At 39.5% G+C, this 23,833-nt stretch overlaps 1 protein-coding gene across 2 annotated transcripts in view; it reads left to right on the forward strand.

Moving 5' to 3' along the window:
- Positions 1-2,323: 2,323 nt before the first annotated feature.
- The window catches only part of BEND4 (BEN domain containing 4), a 47,504-nt gene continuing 25,994 nt past the window's right edge, over positions 2,324-23,833 (forward strand). Inside the window, exons 1-2 of one of the 2 annotated variants that reach the window (XM_072406271.1) lie at positions 2,324-2,840; positions 21,569-22,135. In XM_072406271.1, coding sequence (XP_072262372.1) covers positions 2,474-2,840; positions 21,569-22,135 — 934 coding nt within the window. In that variant the 5' untranslated portion in view covers positions 2,324-2,473. The remainder of the gene's footprint in view (positions 2,841-21,568; positions 22,136-23,833) is intronic. The other variant, XM_072406270.1, reaches the window with a different exon arrangement.

Consider the following 23,833-nt stretch of genomic DNA (forward strand, 5'->3'; position numbering starts at 1 on the left):
GTTATTTGACCAAATTACATCAACAAGATGCAGAACTGTGCGTGTATAGTTAAATAAAATTGGAGAAACTATTGAAATCAGCCTTATCTTCAGTCTTGCATAGCTGTACAGGCACCTCTTCTGCACTTACTCTGATTACACTGTAAACTGTTCAAAATGTACATTAGAAGCTGCAGCATGTCAAACTAGAGGCAACAATTTACCTGACTGGAAGGCATTCATCATTTACAAGCCTTATCCTACCCAGCCTGACTGTCCCTGGCCTACCCCTTTCATTAATTGGATATCAGTTAATTTATTAATGGAGGGTCAGCATCACATGGGGGTGTTACCTGGGGTAGTCTGCATGCAAATACGGCCTGCCTAGAAATTCTCCTTTCCAAGAACCAGGCCAATAACATTTCAGTCCTTGAAATGAGTACTGAGGCAGGTTGTTGTGATGCTTTTAAGAAGCTATGTCCAGAACTGTGTTGGCCTCTTTCACCACACCTGATATGCCTGTGTTGCATAGAGAAGCACAGACTCAGTCATTCAATCTTAAATAAGGTATGTAATGAAAATAAAAAAATACATATTATGCATGATGATAGGGGTAGGGGAGCAACCAAAGAAGACAAAATAAAAGTAAATTAAATTTTAGCCTTACAAGATGATATTGATAAAAGGATAGTAATAGCAAAAGTCCATCTCCCATATGTCAGGGGGAGCAAAAAAAAAATGCCAGCACCCAACCCTGGTATGTGAGAGCAGAAACTGATCATGTGACATTTCTCCTACCCCCCCACTAGCCAATCACAGAGGACTTTGTCTGGAGTGACAGGACACAGGTCAGGGAAAGGAAAGAGAAGGAGCTGCTTGGAGTGCAAACTAGGTAAGTGTAATCGTCTGCATGGGGTCTGTGACTGGGGTCTGCAATGGGGGTCTGTGACTGGGGTCTGCAGTGGGGGTCTGTGACTGGGGTCTGCAATGGGAATCTGTGACTAAAGTTTGCAATGGGGCTCTGTTAATAAAGTCTGCAAGGGGGTCTGTGACTGGGGTCTGCATTGGGGCTCTGTGACTGGGTTCTACAATGGGGGTTTGTGAGGGTGGTCTGTACTCGGACTCTGTGACTGGGGTCTTTAAAGGGAATCTGTGACTTAAGTCTGTTATTGGCGGTCTGTGACTGAGGATTGCAATGGGGTCAGCACTCATGGTGCAGATGGAATCTGTTCTTTTACTTTGCACCTGGCTCTTTGGCTAGTTAGCTCAGACTCTTCCCTTCAAGCAAGGAGCCAGCTGCAAATAGAAGACCAGGATCTATCTGCAACTGACTTCCTTTTCTGGTAAACCCAAACCCAAATCTTGCTTTTTTCTGGAACTTTTAGACAGGATGGAGGGAGAATCGGGAAGTTTACCCAGTGGGCCCAGAAAATTTTGACACCAGCAGGTGAGTTTTAAGCAAACAAACTGTCATATAATACCATTGTACTTGGCATTCATCACTCCGTGTGCTGGCACTCTCCCCAACATTAGATAGACTCTTCATCTATCATAATGTAATCCTTGTGAAGTTTTCAGGATGATCACACACCATTGTCATCCTTGGGCTGATCACACCCTTTGCTGTGTATGAAGTTCCCCAGATCTGGAGAACTTCATGCACAGCCAGTTTGCTGTTTTTGTACAAGTCAGTGAAATGGTGCAGAAGCCCCCCCCCATGGACCTGCACAGAGCAGGGGGTGACCCCAATAGACCTGCATAGAGCAGGGGATGACCCCAATGGACTTGCAAAGAGCAGAGGGTGAGCCCCAGGGACCTGCACAGAGCAGGGGGTGACCCCCAGGGACCTGCAAAGAGCAGAAGGTCACCCCCAGGGACCTGCGCAAAGCAGGAGGTGACCCCCCATGGACCTGCGCAGAGCAGGAGGTGACCCCCCAGGGACCTGCGCAGAGCAGGGGGTGACCCCCAGGGACATGCACAGAGCAGGGGGTGACCCCCAGGGACATGCACAGAGCAGGGGGTCACCCCAGGGACATGCACAGAGCAGGGGGTCACCCCCAGAGACATGCACAGAGCAGGGGGTCACCCCCAGGGACATGGACAGAGCAGGGGGTCACCCCCAGGGACATGCACAGAGCAGGGGGTCACCCCCAGGGAGTCACCCCCAGGGACATGCACAGAGCAGGGGGTCACCCCCAGGGACATGCACAGAGCAGGGGGTCACCCCCAGGGACATGCACAGAGCAGGGGGTGACCCCTCAGCCTGCACCTGGATTGGCAGCACCCAGCACAGCTCAGCCAGCAGCTGTTAGCCCCGCCCCTTCCCCCATCATCATTAGCAAATATTACCCTAAACACTTGCTCTTTAGCTGCCTTCTCCCTCCAGGCATTGGAGAGGCCGCCTGTCAATCACTCGGCACCCCTGCACGGCTCAGCAGCAGCGGCAGCCCAGCGACAAGAAGACGAGGCGAGGGAAGGGAGAGCTCGGAGAGAGATGGAGGAGGAGATGCAGCCAGCAGAGGAGGGGCCCTGCATCCCAAAAATCTACAAGCAGAGGAGCCCCTATAGCGTCCTCAAAACCTTCTCCAACAAGAGGTCTATGGGCAGGAGGTATGAGAGACCCACCATGGTGGAGATGCCACATCTGGGGCCACACTTGCAGCACCATCCAGCCTCCATCAGCAACACTGAGCAGCATCATTACCAGCAGGCTCACAGCAGCTCCTATCACAACGGGCCCATCAGAGCTGCCACATCCACCTCCTCCCAGTGCCAGCAGAGGGGAGGTGCTGGGCATCTGGGCCCCTCCAACAGGTTCTGCCAGCAGTCCTCCAGCGAGGGCACCCTGGAACTCAGTGCAGGTAGGTGCAGCCATAGCCAGGGGTGCCCAGAGGGATCTGATGAGCAGGGATCACTTATCTCTCATCTAGTGCTGGGACACTATGCTGCCATCATACTTTAATAAGTTTACCTACAGGAAAAAAGTTAACTTTGTGGAAGTTTTGTAGCAGTGTGGCAGCATTCACTGACATTGTATATAGAGAGAAATACTTTATACACAGCAAGGAGCTCTCCACATACAGATCATCATTCAGCTAGGCATCACATTGGATATAACCATATCACTGTGCTGGGTTCCTTTTATTTGTCATTTGTACACCTATTAAGTTGCATTCAGTAAGAATATAATATTACTCACTTCTGGCTGCCTTGTACATGGAGATGAGTATTTTTATTACATTCTTCCCTTTATCCCCAAACCCCCGTCCTCTGATCTTAGTGGCACCCCATTGTGGGACATGTTTTTCCATGGACTATATCCCACTACAGGACAGTGAAGCTTTGTAATTACCAGGTATTGACGCTGTGTGTGTGATATGCCTTGCTTGTGTTGGATTATTAGGTACTGAATATAGACTTTTATACATTCATACAGGAACCCATCTGGTTGGAAGTAATAATAATTTTATTATTAATAAACAGGATTTATATAGCGCCAACATATTACATTAAATAAGGGTTGCAAATGACAGACAGTAACACAGGAGGAGAGGACCCTGCCCCGAAGAGCTTACAATCTAGGAGGTGGGGGAAGTATGTGATCTGCCATAGATGCCAACTCATGAACTGTTTATCCTTGCTTCCCTACCCAGTGACCTGCAATAAGCATATATGTATTAGGTATCCTGGTATATAAATGTTCTTCTTTTCAGCTCAGAACTCTTGGAGTTTGCACCTTCTAAAAAAAGCAGTGGTGTCAGACAATATACGTAATCTAACAGCTTCCTTTGGTCATAGATAAAGTATGTGTCTATAGTTACCTTCTACAGCAAGCAAAATGTGACCCTTTTTATGGCACAAAATGTAGTGCAGGATCCAGAAAGAAAACGATGTAGGTAATACAAACTATTATTTCATTTCTTGACTTACAGAGGAGGCAATTGCTCTTTTAAATGGCATGGCTGGAATTGGATATCTTATGATGGATAAGTCCATCAATGGCGGAATCAATAATGATATTGATATTACCTAGGAACAGTTTTGTAGGAAGTCATGCTGTCATTGTGGAATGTTAATATTACACTATTTCCCTGTGTAAACATTTTGCTGGTAAGCTCCTTAAGCCATGAAATGCTCAGGAACAGATTAAGATCAGGTGGTCCATGTAGTCGATATTGCTATGACTTTGCCGTGCAGGGGTCTGATTATGATGGTTGCCATTACTGGAACCTCTTGTAACATTGGTATGTCAGTGTTCACTTTCCATACATGCGTAAGGAATATAAAGATTTTCCCTTCTCAATGGAGATTGGTAAATTGCCAATGCTTGTTTTCATTGCTGGAACCTCTTGTGCAGCATTCACTTTCCATATATTTGATTAAAGAATTTTTTATTTTTCTTTGAAGAATGTTAATCAGTCTCGAGGATACTCCATCTCCCTATGTGATAATACTGTGCCATGCCATGCTATGACTTTGCCATGCATATCTTCAGCAGGAACACTGAGGGGGTCTTACCATGCTTCTTGTTTTGCTAATACCATTTGTCATTTTGGTCTCATGCAGTGTTCATTTTGAAGGATATTCCTTATTCTATATAGTTACCAGTCTCAGAGATTCTTCATCTCTTTGTTTTATTTATTCTGGCATGCCATGATTTTTCCATGTGTATCTCAGCAGGAACATCTGACCATGCTTGTCATCGCTGGCACCTCTTGTGACATTGGTTTCATGCAGCATTTGATTTCCATACATGTGAATAAGCAGTAGCCCATTTTTATGGAGCATAGAAAACAGTCTTGGAGATTCTCCATCCCCATGTGTGATAATACTCTTTTTACTTGTAGGTTCACATGTGAATGATGTGTGTACCCTCAATGGTCTGTGTTTGTCCCAGGCAAGTTGTAGTTATAGACCGATTGCTTCTCCCACTAGTTTATTGGTAGGTGATTTTACCAATACTTTTAATACTAATAATGGCGCTGAGAATTTACTGGTGCCATTCTGCAGCAAATAATTTCATTATTCACTGTGATTCCCTGTATGTCATGTTATGGATGTGATATCATAGGGAGTAAAATCAAAGGCTGGACACGTCCTGGAATGCTGAAATAGACACAGCAGATACAGTAACGTATTTGTTGTGCTCCCCATTTATTCCCCAGAATAAATTCAGCTTCTATATGTAAAGCGGATTCTCAACAATTCCATATTCCCCATTCCTGGCTGACACGGCTCTGATGTATGATCTGACAGCGCAGCTGACAACATCCTTGAGGCAGACATATATGCAAGGTTTCATTTACAGTACATCTTAAAGCTGCTTTACTGGTTCCTTGTCTGCAATTCTCAGGCCATAGATACTGGACAGTGTATTTGACTGAAAATAAATTAGAATAGAGTGGAAGAGTCTTCTCCTTTCTAGATATACCACGCTGCTGCTGTAAAACATTTATTAGTAATCATTTCTTTGTGGATCTGTAAAGAGAAATGGGCAGCACGGTGGTACGGCAGCACTGCTGACCAAATGTGTCATTTGGTATTAGTGAATTGATTGCTGTAGGAAATAGCTTGCAAGCTTCAAAGTGTAACAGTAGAATGTCAATGTGATGTTACACTAAAGCATATTTGTAGATGTAAAAGAATTGTGGCCATCTATTGTCCTTCAGTTGAAAGAAACTACAAAGTATAATGAGCCTCATTCATCAATGGATCTGAAATAAAAACTGTGCACACTGTTTCCAAACAGCCTATCATATTTGTGCTTGCTCTGGAAAATTACTGTTTTAAAATGAAAGCTTGAACTTGATTTGTTGCTGTGGTCATACAAAAATGTCACAATACAAACAGCTTGATTGAAAACTCTTCTTTGGAACTGCTGGGAGTTTTAGTTCCTCACTGTTCGGATGACTTTTGAGTGCCCTTCCCTTTTTTTTTTTACATCATTTCAATGCTTGGTGCTTACATGACTCTAAGGTTGTATGGTCAGCACTTTGTACCTGTGCACAAATCACCTCGGACAGTGACTGGATTAATATTTTTTATGGAAATTCCATTTTTGGCATCTTCTGTATAAAAATAACTTATTCATTTTAGTGGGCACATCCTCAGATGAAGACAAGTAACAGCAGAAAATGGATGATCTTATGATACCTACAGGTTCTGTGCTCAATCACAATGTCACTCACCTTACCTGAACTCTAATGGCTGTGCATGTACGGTGCATCTAAAACACCCCACAGTACATTCGCAGCAATGCATGAGTGTCAATGAATGTAGCCTAACACTTTATTTACCCTCTCGTGCATTCTCCTCTAACAGGATAAATCTTTAACATCACTAAATCACAATACCTAAAGTTGCTCTTTTGGCAAATTGCATGCCCCCTTCAATACCTTATTCTGACCCCTATCTCTAAATCAAAGTGTATCTATACCTAAGATTAAGAATGGGGAAAAGTTAGTTTAGGTTCTATATATATATATATATATATCACTTCTGTGTTGCTGTTAGAGAGATTTTCCTTCACTTTCTGTTATGAGGACCAATAGTTTAGGAAGTAAGGGATGTACCCTAGGGAGCCTCCAGCACCTGTGAAACCTAACAGGGATCCAACCTTTCCTTACGCAATCCAAAATTACAAAAATGTTTTGGCTATAGAAATACATTGCCTTTTGAGCTGCATGTATAATATATCCACCTTCAGAAGAACTGGCACCCAGTCCTATTCCAAGTGCTAAGGTTGTTGTGATTTTGGTGCTGAAAACCACTGATCTGCTGCTCTGCATCCATCACAATGTAACAGATGTTATCACAGAACCTTTCTAAAGAAAATGGCAAAAATAAAACATTTTTAATGTTGTCAGCTTGTTTGCTGTTGGCCAGTGTAAATCATCATTATATATAGGCAAATAAATGTCACCCTAACACTTTAGCCACTTACCCCAACATTTACTCTTACCACCTAACACTAACCTTTTCTAACCCTTTACATATCCTAACACTAAATTAACCCTTACAATATCCATCATGTGAATCAAATGGAACTAGAGCTACTGCTTGTGCAGTAAGGTCCAACATTATTTGGTGCTGATAATCAGTAATTTGCTGTCCTGGGTCCTTTTCTGCAGCACTGAAAATAGTAAAAAGTTCAGTAGTTTCCATTTGGTGTCTGGACTCATTGGAGGATGTGACCATGCATGTTTGTTTGTTCTTGGTGGAGGAAACCAAGGACTTCTTTGGGTTGGAGAATTTGCTGATTTTTATCTGACATTTTTATTGGCAGACTTGGTTTTAAGCCATTGTTATTAAGGTATGTTAGTATAATGCAAAGCTCCAATTATGTGTCTATGTTTAAATTAAAAACAACAATTCTTAGAAAAAATTGACACTTGTGGCAGCTTCATCAGATCTTATATGACTAAAATGATCAAACAATAGATAAAGGGGTGGGGGGTAGGATGGTGATAACATTGAAATGCTGCTTTATTGTGCACAGAATAATATATGAACAGACTGCTAGTAACATGAGCTTGGAATGCAACTCATGCAAGTGTACCTGTCACACACCTGTGCTATTTAAACTCATAGTGAAAAATGTATAAGCGATATATGAAGAATTCAAATTCTTATACAGATTTTTACTTTCCTTGTAAACACTGAGCTTGCTTCCACTTTCTGTGGCTCTAAGACTCCCTATTGCCCAATGAAGATATCCAAACCCAACAACAAAAATGCTCTCACATAGTGCCCGGAGCTGAAAGAAAAGAATTCCATTTTTCCTTCTTTCTATTTGGTTTTGGTGGGTGACAACCCATTTCATAGATCCAGTGGTGGAGGCAGCAATGCCACTGTAAGGCAGAAAGTGTTGTTTGCTTCGTTACCAGATATAATTATAGAAAACAAATGAAAACAGAAAACTAATACAGGCTTTCACCTATGTGTTTTACCTATGCACTGTCAGATATTTTATTTTTTTGTGTGGGGGTAAATAAATAAAGATAGTACAGTCAGTACAAATAAGGAAGCTTGGAAATCAGATAGGTGAGTATTTATAAGACGAGGTAAGAAAAGTTAATATTTGCGATGAATTTACCATCTGTTTCTAAGTTTATGTATTATTCCTTTATATTCAAGCACATAGCCACATAAATAGGTGATATCATTTGGCTTCATCAGCTGGCTGGAGACGCTAGAAATGCACGTGCAGAAATCAACCAGGAAATACCTGCCTACCCGATAAATGTAACAGGTCTGTAAATCACTAAACTGGATTACACACCTTTTATATCCCTAATTTACTTCAAAACATTCCATAGTTCCAGTAGATTTTTGTAAGTTTTAAGTTTTGTCTCCTCCATTCCCCTTTCCACTTCCCAAGTCACGTTATTGGTCATTAGAACTGCCCATTATACATATGGAAGGCAGGAAGGGGGTGATACAAAATACCCAAAATGCATTTCTGAGGTTACAGAATATTTTTTAGAATTAACATGTTTTTGTGCAATTGCCATGTTTGCATTTTTAGATCTGTGACAAGTTTTCTTTAGATGTCTTTTTGTACCACCTTACGGGATTCCACCTTTGCTTACAGTTTACCTTCACTGAAGTTCCATGGTGAATATTCCATTTTAGTTCCACCTAGTGCCACTGTCCTAATATATAACTGTACAGGTATGGCCATACTGACAGATGAGGGAGTTTAACACCAGATCATTTTGTGTATCAGACTGCCATCACACAACATCTTAACAAGCAATAAGAGCTTTAAAACAAGCCATCACTTACCTCTCTAGATGCTTTCAATGTAAAGTTATTCCTTCTCAAAGATCTTCAGAGACCACCTGTGTATGAAGCATGTCAATCTCAGCCTGAAACTTACTGAAAGCATTATTTTACTACTAATTTTGTGAATTTGAAAAAGTCATTCACACACTTTGTGTAGATTTAACCTCTTTGATTTTCTTAGTGACTTTTTTCAATGAGACAAAAATTGAATGGAAAATCCAATTAATTATATTTGTCACCATAACAAGAGGTGATAGGTAAATCTTTTGGTGGAAACACTTGTTGAGGTTTAGTGGAAAATGTCCTTCACTTCGTAGAGATTGCTTTTCACTTCCTGTCCTACCCCAGGAAAGTAAATTGAAAGGAAGTCTTCCCAATGGCATACAAAAATTTAAATAATTTAACTGAAATGGGTTTAAACACAAAACAGAAGTCTGATTAGTTTCTTTTGCTTCAGATGCTTGCTAATGTAATAATACATTTCAAAGATTAAGTTCAAAGTGCAGCAACCGATAGCACCCTATCAGGGGTTAGTTTGCTGTAGTCAGATCAGTAAATATTACATTCTGACGGGATGTTTTGTATTATTATGGTAGTGTACTTTGCTCTTTCTTATTCTCATTTAGACTTTAAATAATTGCTATGTTTGTGGTGTTTGTTGCAAAGTAAATTCATTATTGTAAAAATAGAAGGTTTTGTGTGGGCTAAACTGAAGAGAGCCTTGTGTCTCCCTTTTATAGTCTCTGCACTCTTTTTGTTTATAAATGTATTTTTATTGCAGTATTTACATACAAATAATAGGAAGCAACTCAAACAGAACCAGTATGTTTTTTGTATTGGTACTGGCTGTTGTTAATTTGCCGTTGTCAGGAAGAGTTAAATAATTTTCCCTTTATTAAAGGAGAGGTTTAATGATTCACAACATTCAGCTCCATGACATCTGGTAGTGTGAGGTCTGGGCGGTCATCAGAAATCAGCCAGCTTTCTGATAAAGGTCCAGACTGACTTGGATAGCTCACCCTTAAGATCCATATAGACATTCAATGGACGGAAAAGTATTGTTGCTGAAAAAAGAATCTTTTGTGGTTGTTCCCAGTGACAGAGTTGTACACACAAGTGTTGTACACACAGCGTTGTCCTGTTCTATGTAGACAAGTGAGCAAGTGGCACCCTGCTGTGCTCTCCTCCATGGGAAGAAAGAGCAAATATTTCTGATTAGTCAGGTAACCACTGTACACATTAAAATAACTGTTGGAATCTATCTATTTTGCATATGAACCACTTTACATATGTCAGATTTTTGCGAGGAGCACAGCCATTCGTCTTGGGCGACAATTATCTTATCTAAGTTATTTCCTTCTAGCCGATTTCAGAGAAAAGGCTCAGCCATGACAAACCCTTCAGGTTTTCTGTTACAATTAATTTTTCTGAATAACTATAACATAAATACAATAACAGAAACTAAATATACTAAAATTAAGGTCGAAAGGGTTAGTAATAAAATGGTGTAACCAACCAATATCAAAGAGCCAAATTCCAATGGACTACGAGCATGTAACTTATTAAGGTAGAGAAAATAAAAGAAAAAAGGGAAAATAGAGGTACTGAAGGAAACAAAATGGAAATTTAGAATAATATCCTTTACTGCAGTGGCCCCCAATCTTTTGGACGTCACAGAACACTACATTTACAGACTCCGGACTGCGCATGCGCAGAGAGCCGTGTGTCACTCAATGGGGAAGAAACTTCCCCCATTGTCATAATACCAGAATTCGCCCACTTTCCCATCGCATGTCTGAGCCTGTGATGGGGGAGTGGGTGGGTTGTGTCCAGAGAGACAACCCGCCCCCCATCCTGAGCCTTTGATACATACGGGAGACATGGTCCGCGGCTCTGGCCAGTGCATCCCACCAAGCGGGGTCCTTCTCCTGACCCTGCTAGGGGATGTACCAGCAAGAGCTACGGACCACCAAACTTTTCTTGCAGACCAGGACCACAGGTTGGGGACCGCTTCTTTACTGGGTTTAGGTTCTTTGACATTTAATGCACCTGCAAACATAAAGTCTATCCAGGGCTTCCACAAGCTCATCAATATATAAGCTCATCATATCTGCCCGATAGGAGGGCAGTGAGCTTTGAGTTTATGAAAACATCTTTTATTCAATTCTTCATTTTATAGGAAGGAAGTTGATGGGGCTTCCACACTCTCACAATGGTAAGTTTTCCTTCACAGAAGATATGAGCAAAGCAAAATGCAGGCCTGTCTGGAGAGGTCGTCCTATCCCTCTGGATTGGGTTATAGGTTTGAAAAGTTAACAAACTTTATGATCACAGCTTGGACAGTATCACCACATATAGAACTTGCTGCCCTCATGTGCTCTAAAGCAGAGGGGTGTAGTAGGGGGATATATTTTGGACAAATCATGTGGAGTCAAATACCAGTGAAATAGTATTTTGAATGCCTTCTTCACCATTGAAGTATTAATGGAATTCCAACCCTGAGGTTCTCATTAATGGGCTGTACAGTGTAGTCACGGTCTCTTTGGACCTGATTTATTAAAGCTCTCCAAGGCAGGAGAGGATACACTTTCATCAGTGGGCTGGGCGATCCAGCAAACCTGAAATGGATCTGGTCCAGGATTCAAAGCTTTTGCTAGCAAATTACTTTAAAGACATCCACTGCAGGTTTGCTGGATCATCCAGCTTCATTGGTGTAAATGTATCCTCTCCAGCCTTGGAGAGCTTTAATAAATCAGGCCCTTTGTGTACAGGTAGAAAAGTTTGATCCTCCTAAATTTAGGCCTATATTGACTGTTGCATTGTGCCACACATAATGTGCAACAAGCCAAACAATGCGCTTGTGTTCATGGCAGATTGCTGTCCTAAATGTGTCCTATTTACTGCCCCCCAATAAAGCAGCACCTTCTCCCTATTGTATGTATTACACAAGCATGTTTTAATTGTCTCATCCCATTGTCCTTCTGTCTGTTTTGATGATCAGGATTGTTAAAGAAAACAAGCTGGATCCATTTGTTGATGTTTAGCTCATCTCCTGCAAGGATAACTTAGAGTTAAAAGTAGGAGAATTTTGATGTGCGACCGAAGTGTGGCATCAGGAAATGGGAAACTGCATCTTTAAGCAGAACACAATCAAAAATGAATTACAATAAATCCTATATAATTGCATAGGTCATTCTCTTTAATGAGATTTTATTAACCTGACTGTCAAGCTTTTGAGTCAGGCAGATATTTTATCTTCTTCAACTGATAAAAGTGTCAGCTATAAACCACCGTATAAATATTCATAAATCTACACATCTGTGGCAGCCTATCAGCATCATTCTTTTGGACATTAAAAGCATTCTAATTACTTTCTGTCTAGCAGAGCTGAGATGCTGCCTGCTATAGTGTGCGTTTGGCAGTCATGATTGCTTTTGTTTGCCATCACAAATAGCAGCAGTCTATTTCTTATACTGATAGTTCAGAAAATACTCCCGGCTTGTGACTGATATAGAAAAGGGGTGGGAATGAACTACCCGCATTTGGGAAGCTTTGGAAAATGTCAAAATATCCATTTTTCTGATGAAAATAGAAGATGTTCTCGCTCACCAGTTTGAATTTATTTACTAAAGGGATGCAAAAGGCTGTATTTATAGGCATCATGTCGACTATATGGCTAGCACCAAATATCTGAGGTTTATTGGAGTTTGTATGAGTTTCCTCCTATACCCCAAAAATATTCTGCTCCCCACAAATCTGGCCATAGACATATATATAACTGGATTTATAAACATAAATACATAATATAAATACACAAATAACAGCAGATCTGAAAATGTATTATAGTGTTTATATATATATTTATAGAGGGAGAGAGAGAGAGGCAGACAGACGTCACATATACAGACTTTCAGACTGTCAGTCCAGGCTTGGTACCATAAGTAATTTTTAATTTAGGGTGAATTTCCCGTCATTTCTCATTGGTTAGAACACAACTACTCTTGAATTATTACCTACATTTTAGCTAGCTGTAAACCCAACAGCTCTAGTGTGTAAAAAATAAAAATAAAAAACAAACCTAAGTATAATGATCCCACTCCTATCCCTCGCATTCTCCTATGCTGAAATTATTTGTCTTTGTCTAAATATAGGAAATCTGGAGTGCAAAGATGTGAACAAGATGTCTGGAGTGCGAAGAGCGCACAGACGGCTAATGTGTAAATGAAGTTCTATCAGTATCAAAAATTACATTTGTAAAATAATAGAAAGCTGGTTTAGAGATTTCACTAAGAAAACCATAATCAATGATATGGACTGTGATCGGTCTACATGGTGTAAAAATATTATTTATATAGCACCGACATATAGCGCAAAGTCCATAATCATATCACTAGCTGTCCCTCGAAGGGGTTTACAATCTAATGTCCCTACCATAGCCCTTTGTCTTTAACATAGTCTAAGCCTATTTTGTTTTTTTTTGGGGGGGGGGTTATTAACCTAACTGCATGGTTTTGGTGAAAACCCAAGTACCCAGAGGAAACCCATGCAAACAGTGTCCTGGCCTAAATTTGAACCTGGGATCTAGCGCTGCAAAGGCCGGAGTGCTAACCTCTAAGCCACCCATAGATTTACTTTTTAGACCAATTGTTCTATAACTTTATATTTGTATTTATCAAATAATACAATAAAAGTACAATTTTTGTATTGGCACTGGGCACAAAGTTATGCAGCAGCAAATAGGCCAGTTTACAGGCAGATATGGTTATTTGGCCAGGTGCACACCTAACAACATGTTTTATACTTGGGAGCTGAACTCATACAAGAATAATAACATTTAAGGGAGGGAGTCAAAGAAGGTAAATCCGTGATGATGAAGAAGGAGCTGGGTGCCATTGTAGATCAGAGATTTAAAGCTGAAGTTTAGATATAAAGAGATGGGTCAGGAATAGTAGGACTAAATAACAATTTACTAAATGGCGCTGGATGTGCTCCAGTCAGGTAATGAGACCCAAAAGCTACTGATTTAAGTTCACATAACTCCACTTGTCTATCTTAGGAAATGGGATTGGTTGCTATGGGTTACTGCACTTTCCACATTCTCATTGCTCTCTGCACTGTTTTCTTGAATAAGCTGAATGTGTTAATTCCTTTATCTGATTCTCTAACACAAAGGATGTGGTAGAAGCTTTGTATCTACATTTCCAAGAAAGTAATTTTCAATCTCTTCACAGAACACCTAAACTGACATGTAACTAATCATATCTATGGTAATGTTCTTTCAAAATACAATCGGCTGGGGATTTTTTTCTGCATTGATTTGCAAATACTGTTTAATTCCCAGATGATTATATTGAGTGACATGCAAAAGGTACTGGAAAAAATTGCATTTTTTTCCTGTTTTTCTTTTTAAGCTCATTTCAGATGCACACAGATGAATCCTCCCAAAATGATATGTATAGGATACAGTATGTTCTAGATCACCTGTCCAATCTTCTCAGATTTGTTATAAAATTAGATAAAATTGCAGAAGTATTTTAGGACAATGGTGCTAGACATTTCTCTAACGGTTCTAGAACCCCGGTTTCGTGATCAGATAAAAAGAATTATAAATAGGGCAGACACAAAGGACTGTCTGTGCTCAGATAATATCATAAAGCTATGTTAACAGTATTTCTGGGATGAATCAATAGAGCAAGAGAAGGGCCGGAATACTTCTTTTTCCTGGAGAAGATGCTGTTTCATGTTCCCTTTAGTGCTCGTCATATGTCTGATGGCCTAGACACTTAATCAGGTTAAATCTGCTGAAAGGAGGATCAGAGTTCAGGCTGGGGAGTTCTGTTCTTCTGCAGAGATCGTGTAATAAGGGGCATTGACTTTCTCTTATAAATGTCTAGCACTAAGCGCAGCCTGGAGCAGCATTTTCCCCAGGTATGTATTTTAGTGTTGACTATACTGTTAATACATGATAGGGAATCCCCCTCCTCCGCAGTGTCTTGGGAGGAAGGGGATCCCCCATCAGAGATCTCCCCGCGGCAGCCACAACAAGGAGGCTGAAGAGCCGCAGGTTGCTGACCCCTGGCCTAGACCAATCATATCAATTAGTTTTGGTGATCACCTTGGATTTGACATTCAAATGAAGACTAATCCATATGCATATAGGAAACAGAATTGTCAGGAAGTCTACTCTGTCCATGTAATAGAGATTTAGGCTATCCCTAAACAATACCAGTCGTAAAATTGCTGGTAATAATAGAAAGCAGATGTAACAAAGAGTTGATGTGATATGAAGTCGGTTACATTAGTGACTAATGTTCAGAGCATGTAATACAGATATAGAGACTGGGCATAGTAGATGGGCAGAGATTGCAGACATGCAGCACAAGGTGTTATTACAAATATTGCACTACAGGTATAGTTGTAAACAAAGAACTGCAGGAGAAACTGACACAGGATAATATGTGAATGTCAGAGATCAACAACATTACCACCCCTTACAATTCTGCACTTCATACAGCACTTTGAGAAAAGGATAAAACAAGTCATATTGCTAGTAGTAATTAAAAACTTTATTAACATTTTCATTTTTTTTTAATATAATTTTTCTAATATTTTACTATTCCTAGTACCTAGGCAAGAAAAAGAACTGGCTTCTGAGATCCGAGGACCACACAGTGTGTACCAAAGCAAAGCCCTTAGGACACAGGTTGGCTCAGATATCACACAGTTACATAGTAAGTTAGGTTAAAAAGTCATACGTCCATCAAGTTCAACCACTAGGGAAATAAACATATCCCAGATATTAAACTCTAGATATTAGAAAGGGTTAGATACTTGCAGTGTGATTACAGCTCCTTAACCGCTTCCTCACACTACATGGTAGCCCCTTGCAACTCCATAGAATGTTTAGGGGCACTAACAGCGCTTACTGGTGCCAGCTGTCAGATGTGCAGGCGCTGGTTCTTTAAGCAAGTGTTAGAGAAGCTGGCAAGGTGCCACCCACAGGGACCCGTGCAGGATTGCTCGATCCTAAGGCAGGCCTAATCCTCCCTTTACTCCTATCTTTGCATGTTCTAGAATAGCTGCACAATTTAGTGGTATTTCTGCATATAAACCCCATAGTATGCTGGTTCCACAATGATGCATTCTGACTTCATTTTTTATCACTGAATGTCATTGCTAAGATTATCCACATATGTTGCACGGTAACATGAGCTCATGATTGCATTGCTTCCTATATACCCTAACGTCACCTTTTTTAAGCATTGTGGTACGTAGGGGTGTTTACTTTGTGTGTAGTGGTGCAATTCTAAATCAATACCATGGTGTTGCATGTTACATGTGCTACCATGCATTACAGCGCATAGATCTAAATGTTGATGGTTAATATTTATTATTAGAAGAGGTTTATTTTTTGCTGCAGTAGAGATCCGTGGTGTATATGCACTACCACATCCCAGCACTTTTATAAAGCATATTATAGAAGAGGCTGCTACTTATTGATTTATGGATGAGCTTAGTAGCCAGTGTGAAATGTGTTCAATAAACTGCTGTCAGATGGGAGAGGTTAAGACTGCGGTCCGTCTTATTTCAGCTTTATGGGTTTTTCTTTCTCTGTCGCTATAATCGTATTTGTAACAATATATGGTGCTTCATCTCATTTAAATACTTTGTAATAATACAATAGTAGAATGGCAGATTCAGTCTCAGCCACCATATCAAGCTTTCTATATTTTCCATCTACAACAAAATCCAGCATTAGAATACAATAAAACATGGAAAGAGTATACAAATGAAAACATGGAAATAATCATTAAATCTGGGATAAGGCTAGACAATGGCATGAACCGAACAGCCTTGGGGAGAGGACATGTAGTTTTGTCTAGTAACAAATCACAGATTTTCAGCTTTTATGAAATAGGATGTGATTGCCAGAATGTGCAGTTTTCAAGGGTATGTCAAGGCAAAACTTTTTATTTTTTAGTTACAGATTAGATTTAGGCTAAATTTGGATTGGTGCTGGAAACAGACCCATGCAGCTCCTGGCGGTTGGCACTTTGCCAGCCACTTGGCTGCCCCAGTCTTTGTGCTAGTTCCTAATGAGCCATTTGACAGCGAGCAGTATATTGCATATTAATTTCTTCACAAAGTATTAAGTATGTGTTAGGAGACAGCAGAGTACATTGAATATTGATCACAAACAACAAATTTTAGACAGGATATGTAATATAACTCACAATGAACACGCTGCAAGTCATCTGATGCTCTTGCATTTCACTGCTGCTTTGTGTGGTGTTATTACTTACTCTGCAATATCTTATATAGTCTTTGTTCTAACGTTACAGTCACACCTGCTGTGGGGTTGTGCTGCATTTACTGCTTCCTCATGCCAGGGACCACTGCTTTTAGGGAGACACTATGTGGTAGCATCTACCTGCAGCTGCCCCATAGGGAATAAATCTTCATATCCTGAACAATCAGTTAATAGGCTAAATCCACCTGTAGGAAATATTTTATTTATTGTTTGGTGAATTGAATCACCCATTGGCCCCTTACCATCTTCTGGTACCTTATTGGTGAACCCTTCTATTACAGTTCCCATCTTTACCCCATTCTGCCATGGCCATGATAAAGTCATGTAAAATTCCTCCTGAGGAAGCGGACACAGATTCCATGAAACGCTTGATTGGAATACCTCGCTTTAGGAGAAGATCTATAGCGGTGCAAATATTGTTTTTATCTCTGTATACCTTGTAAAAATATTTTTAAACGTGATTAGGAATAAAGTTAGTTTTTTAAAAACATTTTTGAAACAATATCTGAAGTAGTTCTATCCTAGTACAACCTATCCTAGATCTGTCCTAGATTGTAAGCTCCTTTGGGCAGGGTCCTCTCCTCCTACTGTGTCACTGTCTGTATCTGTCTGTCATTTGCAACCCCTGCTTAACGTACAGCGCTGTGTAATATGTTGGCGCTTTATAAATCCTGTTTATTAAAAATAATATTAATAAATAGTTGCTGATTTTGGTCCCACTTTTTGGTTAGTTAACCTAAAGTTGTTTGTAGTCATGTAAAAAAAACCTTGCCATTTGCATTTTCATAATGTCATAAATGGAGGACGTGGGGTAGTTAAAAGTGTGCATTTTAATCGCGCAGCATTTTGGTAGAGCAGACCAAGATGTTGTCTTGGGTGATCCAGCAAACCTGGAATGGATGTAGTCCAGGATTTAAAACATTTGCTAGCAAATAGCAAATGACTGAAGAAATCCATTCCAGGTTTGCTGGATCACCCAAGTTCATCAATGAAAGTGTATCCTCTCCAGCGTTAAGGAACTTTAATAAATCAGGCCTAATATGTCAGCAGGCAATCCACCTAACCATAGAAAGTTCAAACAACCGTAGTTTTACAGTACAGCCCTGACTTAGGAAAAAAGGGATAAAAAAGGCACAAAATACATAGCCATGCAGCAATAATGAAATACAAAGGAAAATAATGTGCAGAAACCCATAGAACTAAAACATTCCTCTTCTATCCATTGTAAAGAATTCTGAACAATACAGAAATTAATAATTTACTATCCAGTTGGTGTTTTCATGTTTAATCATCACAGATATTTGAGAGATGTTTTCCAGTATGTGGTTAGTTCTACCCAACTTTTCTTTATTCAGAAATACTGATTATGATATCTTTATACATCAACATTACATTATACTAAGAAATGCTCAGAGCCAGAACCCTTTATTGGCTGTGCCTACTGATGGCATTTATAGTGGTAAAAGATGAATTCAACTTATTAGTGGACCAATATATCTCTAGTTCTGTGTCACCTACCTAGAATGCTGCAATCTTAGGGAACCACTGAACATTGTTTAGGCATTTTCAGATTTATTGATTGAATCTTTTGTGGTCGGCCAACTTTACGTTTCTGCTATAGATTGAAATAGGTAGGCACCCACATCATATGTCAGTAAATTACCTCTAGTTGGAAAAACATTTTACATATGTTGTCTTTATTTAGATTTTAAACAAAAACTATGGCATCCTAAATTTTGTAAATGAATGGCTTTTATTGAAGGGAGCTTAAAGAGAAGCTTCTTGAAAAACATACAGATTTGTCATTTTCTCCAGATTTCAGCAGCTTTTTTGGATAATTTTTGTTTTTTTATTGTATTTTTGTATAATATTTTATTTTCTATTTTACTTGTTCCATGTCAGTATGTTAGAAGGCCCGTGGTTTAGCATGACAGCCAGGCATTGTGCTTTTTCAGAAAATAGATCACAGCTATCTGTGGAGGTTTCCTTTAAATTATCCAACATACATCAGCTACTTAGCAGGTTCTGCTGAGAACCCAGCACCATATCTTGAATTAAGGAGCACCTTTTATCTTCTGTTTGAAAAACATATCAAAGGGAAATTTGTGGTTTCATTTATATGTACATTATATGATTTTCATTGCAGAGTACAAAGAAATTCATGCACAACAAAAAGCAATTACCTCTCCACACCACATCTGACAGATTTACATACAAATGCTTTTACATACCATACACACCTGGGAGATAAACATATAAACTAATGTCACCGCACAAACAAAGCAGATACACCATAATAATGCTGAAATACGCAGAGTATTAGACTTCAGTACCAGGCTGCACAAGCAATGGGTATTGACAGGGGATGGGGAGGAGAAAACAAGGCAGTGATTATTTATTTTATACTTCATCGCTGTTTATTAACCCCTAGGTGTCTGCATTCTGTATATTGACATTTTTATATGCAGGTTCCTAAGCAATGAGAATATTAATTAATGTTGCAACTAGCAGTGTGCTAGTTCTGTGGTTATACTTAGATTCAAAATAACGATCGGGAACCAATCAACCCGACTCCCAATCATTTATTCACTGTGACAACTCATCATAATGATTGTTGGAAATTTTTTTGCAAACCAACTTTTCTTCCCCCCAACAATATATTAATTCCTTTCTGTTCTTGCTAAAAGCAGTCTCAGCTGTCCATAAAGAAAGAGTTATAAAGTATTACAGTATGTAAAAATAAAATATATTTTTTTAAAAAATAGTTTGGCGTGTAATGTGAGTTAGATTATTATGTAAAATAATAAATTATTATAGCTAACAATGAAAGGTAATTAACATTTTTAGGTGATAGGTATTGGAGGGCATTATTATTTTAGGTTAACTAATAATAGTGTTGGGTAGTTTATTGGTAATGGTGATTAGATAGTTTTAATTATTATTGCACTTAATAACCTAACATTTCAATAGTTCTTGTATAAATATTAACATAATATTTTATTTTTATACCATTGAACTTCAGTGCAGCAGTTCTCATGGTTCATAGTAATTGAATATTGTGTCATAATAGTGGTTTTTATCATAAGCAAATGTCATTTTTTTAAGAAAAATAATGTTTTTAACTTTTTTTTATCCATATGTTATGGATCACTTGTAAGACTTGGAAGACAGGACAGAGCATTGTCACCCCGTTATGGGAAGTAGCTGAACAAGGGCCCTAATGGTAGAATCACTAGATAATATTCTAATATTATAGGAATACTACAGTTAAAAAAAAACTTTTTTTAAGTAAGATGGCAAAATTTAGAAAATTGTTTTTGAAAATGTTCCCCAAAAATATTGCGTTTTGTGAAAATACAAATTTCAACCTAACTGCAAGGCCCCTGAACATGGTGACAATGGGGTATTGCCACCACAATTGATGGGTAGGCCAAGGGGAAAAAATCCCCCTGTTGGTGTTTAACTTTTTTTAATTGTAAAGCAACCTATTTACGTGATTTTTTTAAAAAAGTGATCTAAGAAAAATTAGCCTTATTTAAACTAAAATTTCTTTATTCATGAAAATACAATTTATGTGGTAAAAATTTTTTAAATTTTAAAGTCTCCAGCCCATCCCCGCTTTAGAAATACTATGTTAAAGTTTATAAGCTCAAACTAAAGCTCAGACATAACCCCATTTATGCTTACTCTATCAGTGCCATCATCTTTATATATTTATGTTTTTTCTCTGTTATCTATATGGTTAAATATATGTGTAAAGGGCAGCATACCTGTTGGTGAGACCCAGGCTAATTTGTACAGTTTCATTTTTGGTCTAACATAATCCCAACCACCAAGTTGGCACTGAACAAAAAAAATAGTCTTACTGGCCATTTAACTTTCCAGAAGATCCAGTGGTAGGCCATACCTATAATAGACCCCTATCATATTTTATTACATCCTGATTATATTTTGTTCCTAGTTTCACATACACACACATAAACACCTACTTTGCACAATTTTTAGGCCTGTGGCGTATCTTTATAACCAAAGCCAATATTGGTCCTTGTATAGCCCAATGCAAAACACCGTGCTTCTTTTAATAAATTGTCTCCTTAGCTTCTGAATTGTTTTCTCGCCAACATACTTCTTTTTTCATTAATTACTAGCAAGCTTGTCTACAGTATTCAGCTACTACTGCTAAAAGAATATATTTTTACATTTTAATAAATCCATTATTTAAACATGAAAGATCTGAAATAAGCTTTCTGACGGGAATAGTAAAGAGTGAGCACATTTACATTTTCTTGCTATTAATACTTGTCATTGTTAATTATGCAAATCAATAAGAACATAAGCAATTAACTTTACATTGCAGTGAAAGCATGTGTTTCTAATCAAAGTGAATGACGGCTAATTCTGGTAGTTAATGAAGAAATGAACCTGATGCAGGAGTCTTTTTCCCTGATGCCGTGTTGTCTTTTTGTTACTGTATTTATTTTCTCTTTGCAGAAAGCCGGATGATTCTCGATGCCTTCGCCCAGCAATGTAGCCGAGTTTTAAACTTGTTGAACTGTGGGGGAAAGCTTTTGGACTCGAAACATTCCCCAGCTCTGGTGTCTTGTGTGAAACAGGAAAATAACCGTTACAGTGAAAGGTCAGACCAGTGCCAGCTTAGTAAAGCCTTTCACAGCCAATCACCAGAAAAAACAGATGTAGAAATGCAGTACATTCACAAAAAGCAACAAACCTCTGCATTCCTGAGGGTGTTCACCGATTCCCTTCAGAACTACCTACTGGCCAGCAGCTTCCCAGTTCGGAATATCTCATCCTCCAGTGATTATGGTCATGTGACTGACATGGATGTTCTTTCATCGTCTCCAGGGCACACAATGGGTGGGTGGGCATCACCAGCAACCTCTGAATCACACGGCCACCCATCATCCTCCACTCTTCCTGAAGATGAGGAGGATGATGAAGAAGAAGGCTACTGTCCCAGGTGCCAAGAACTGGAACAAGAGGTCATCTGTCTACAGCAAGAGAACGAGGAACTAAGGAGGAAGTTAGAAAGTATACCAGGTAATCTCACGCATGATTCTAATGATCTTCACCTCAATCTAAATTAAAGTGCCACCATGCACAGTCTTATGATTTGCCATTATAGCCAACATACCAGTCTAAGGATGTAGATAATAATACAGTTGCCGCCAACCTTTTCGGACCTACAGACCACTAAATGCACGTACTTTGGTCCGTGTATGCGCGGGGAGCCGTGTGCCAATCAAACAGGGAAGAAACTTCCTCCAGAGTGACGTCATGATGCCAGAACTCAGTTTCAGGTCTGAGCCTGCGATGGGAGAGTGGGCAGGTTGTGTCCAGAGACACACAACCCACACACCACCCTGAGCCTACAATCTGTATAGGGGATATGGTTCACAGCTTTGGCCAGTGCACCCCCCCAGCATGGTCCTTCTCCTGACCCCGCTGGGCATTGGCCTGAGCTGCGGACCACCAAAATGTTCTTGTCAACCACGGGTTGGCGACCACTGTATTATTAGATAGCAAGTCTAATCAGTCTTACATAAGTCATCTGGACAACTTGTCACCAGGACGGGGTGGGATATAATTGTTTCCTAAATATTTTTTTTATTGTGCACAATCTAGCATTTTGACTATGGTATGACAAATCCGACATGCCATTCACTCATGGCAATCTTTCAGGTACATGTATTTTGAGGGCAGTAATTGATTCCCTCCAGGGAATGTTTGAGGGAATGTCAGATTCCCTGTTCGTACATAAAGCCCTAGGGCCACTTACGGTTATTTTTATTTATATAAAATTTATATATTGCTCAAAACTTACACAAGGTTGAAGCACCCCCTTAGCACCCCTCCTAAGGTTTTTTTTTATTGTAGGGTTTTAACAGATACCTTTTAAATGTTAGAAGATATGTCCTCTGTCTGGCACACTGATACACACTATAGCATATATAGCACTATATACACCTGTGGCACAGTGCAGGGTGTTGGGGAAAGTGATGGAACTGCATGATTGATGGCCTGATTTATTAAACCTCTCCATGGCATGGTAATCCAGCAAACCTAGAACAGATTTCCTAAAAGTCATTTGCTATTTGTTAGCAAATGTTTTCAATCCTGAACCAGATCCATTCCAGGTTTGCTGGATCACCCAGCTTCACTGATGAAAGTGTGTCCTCTCCAGCCTTGTAGAGCTATAATAAATCAGGGCCAATATATGTATTGCCACAACACAACTATGTGAATTTTGCATTTATTTGTATCTGTGGAGGTATAGGTGTCCATATTGTCGTTTTAATGCATGTGGTTGTGTTAAAGTACATACATTCAGGTATAAATGGTGCATGGGGTTATGGTTTTATATCTGTACTCCCTCTATGAACTCCAACACCATCCCCTGCTGATCATGTTTAAAACATTTATAGATTGGCAAGGCTATTAGTGTTTTCCTCTGAAGTGGAGCCCATGTTCAACCTCCCACCTCCATAGATCATACATTCTCATTTTCCAGATGCCACCATGCATATTTGAAGAACATTCTGTCACCAAAAGATTGTTTTGGACTGAAATGTGCAACCAATCGTCATCTGTGGTCTGTATTCAGCTCTAGTAAACTTATTTTATTTAAAGTTGCCAATTGTCTGTCCATTATGTCAATATAATGAATGTGCGTTACTGTTCATCCCAGGGCGACCCCACTTGAAAACAATACACTTGTCAGCAGTATGTATTGTATTG

Source organism: Pyxicephalus adspersus, chromosome 3, assembly GCF_032062135.1.
Source record: "Pyxicephalus adspersus chromosome 3, UCB_Pads_2.0, whole genome shotgun sequence".
NCBI classification, from domain to species: Eukaryota; Metazoa; Chordata; class Amphibia; order Anura; family Pyxicephalidae; genus Pyxicephalus; species Pyxicephalus adspersus.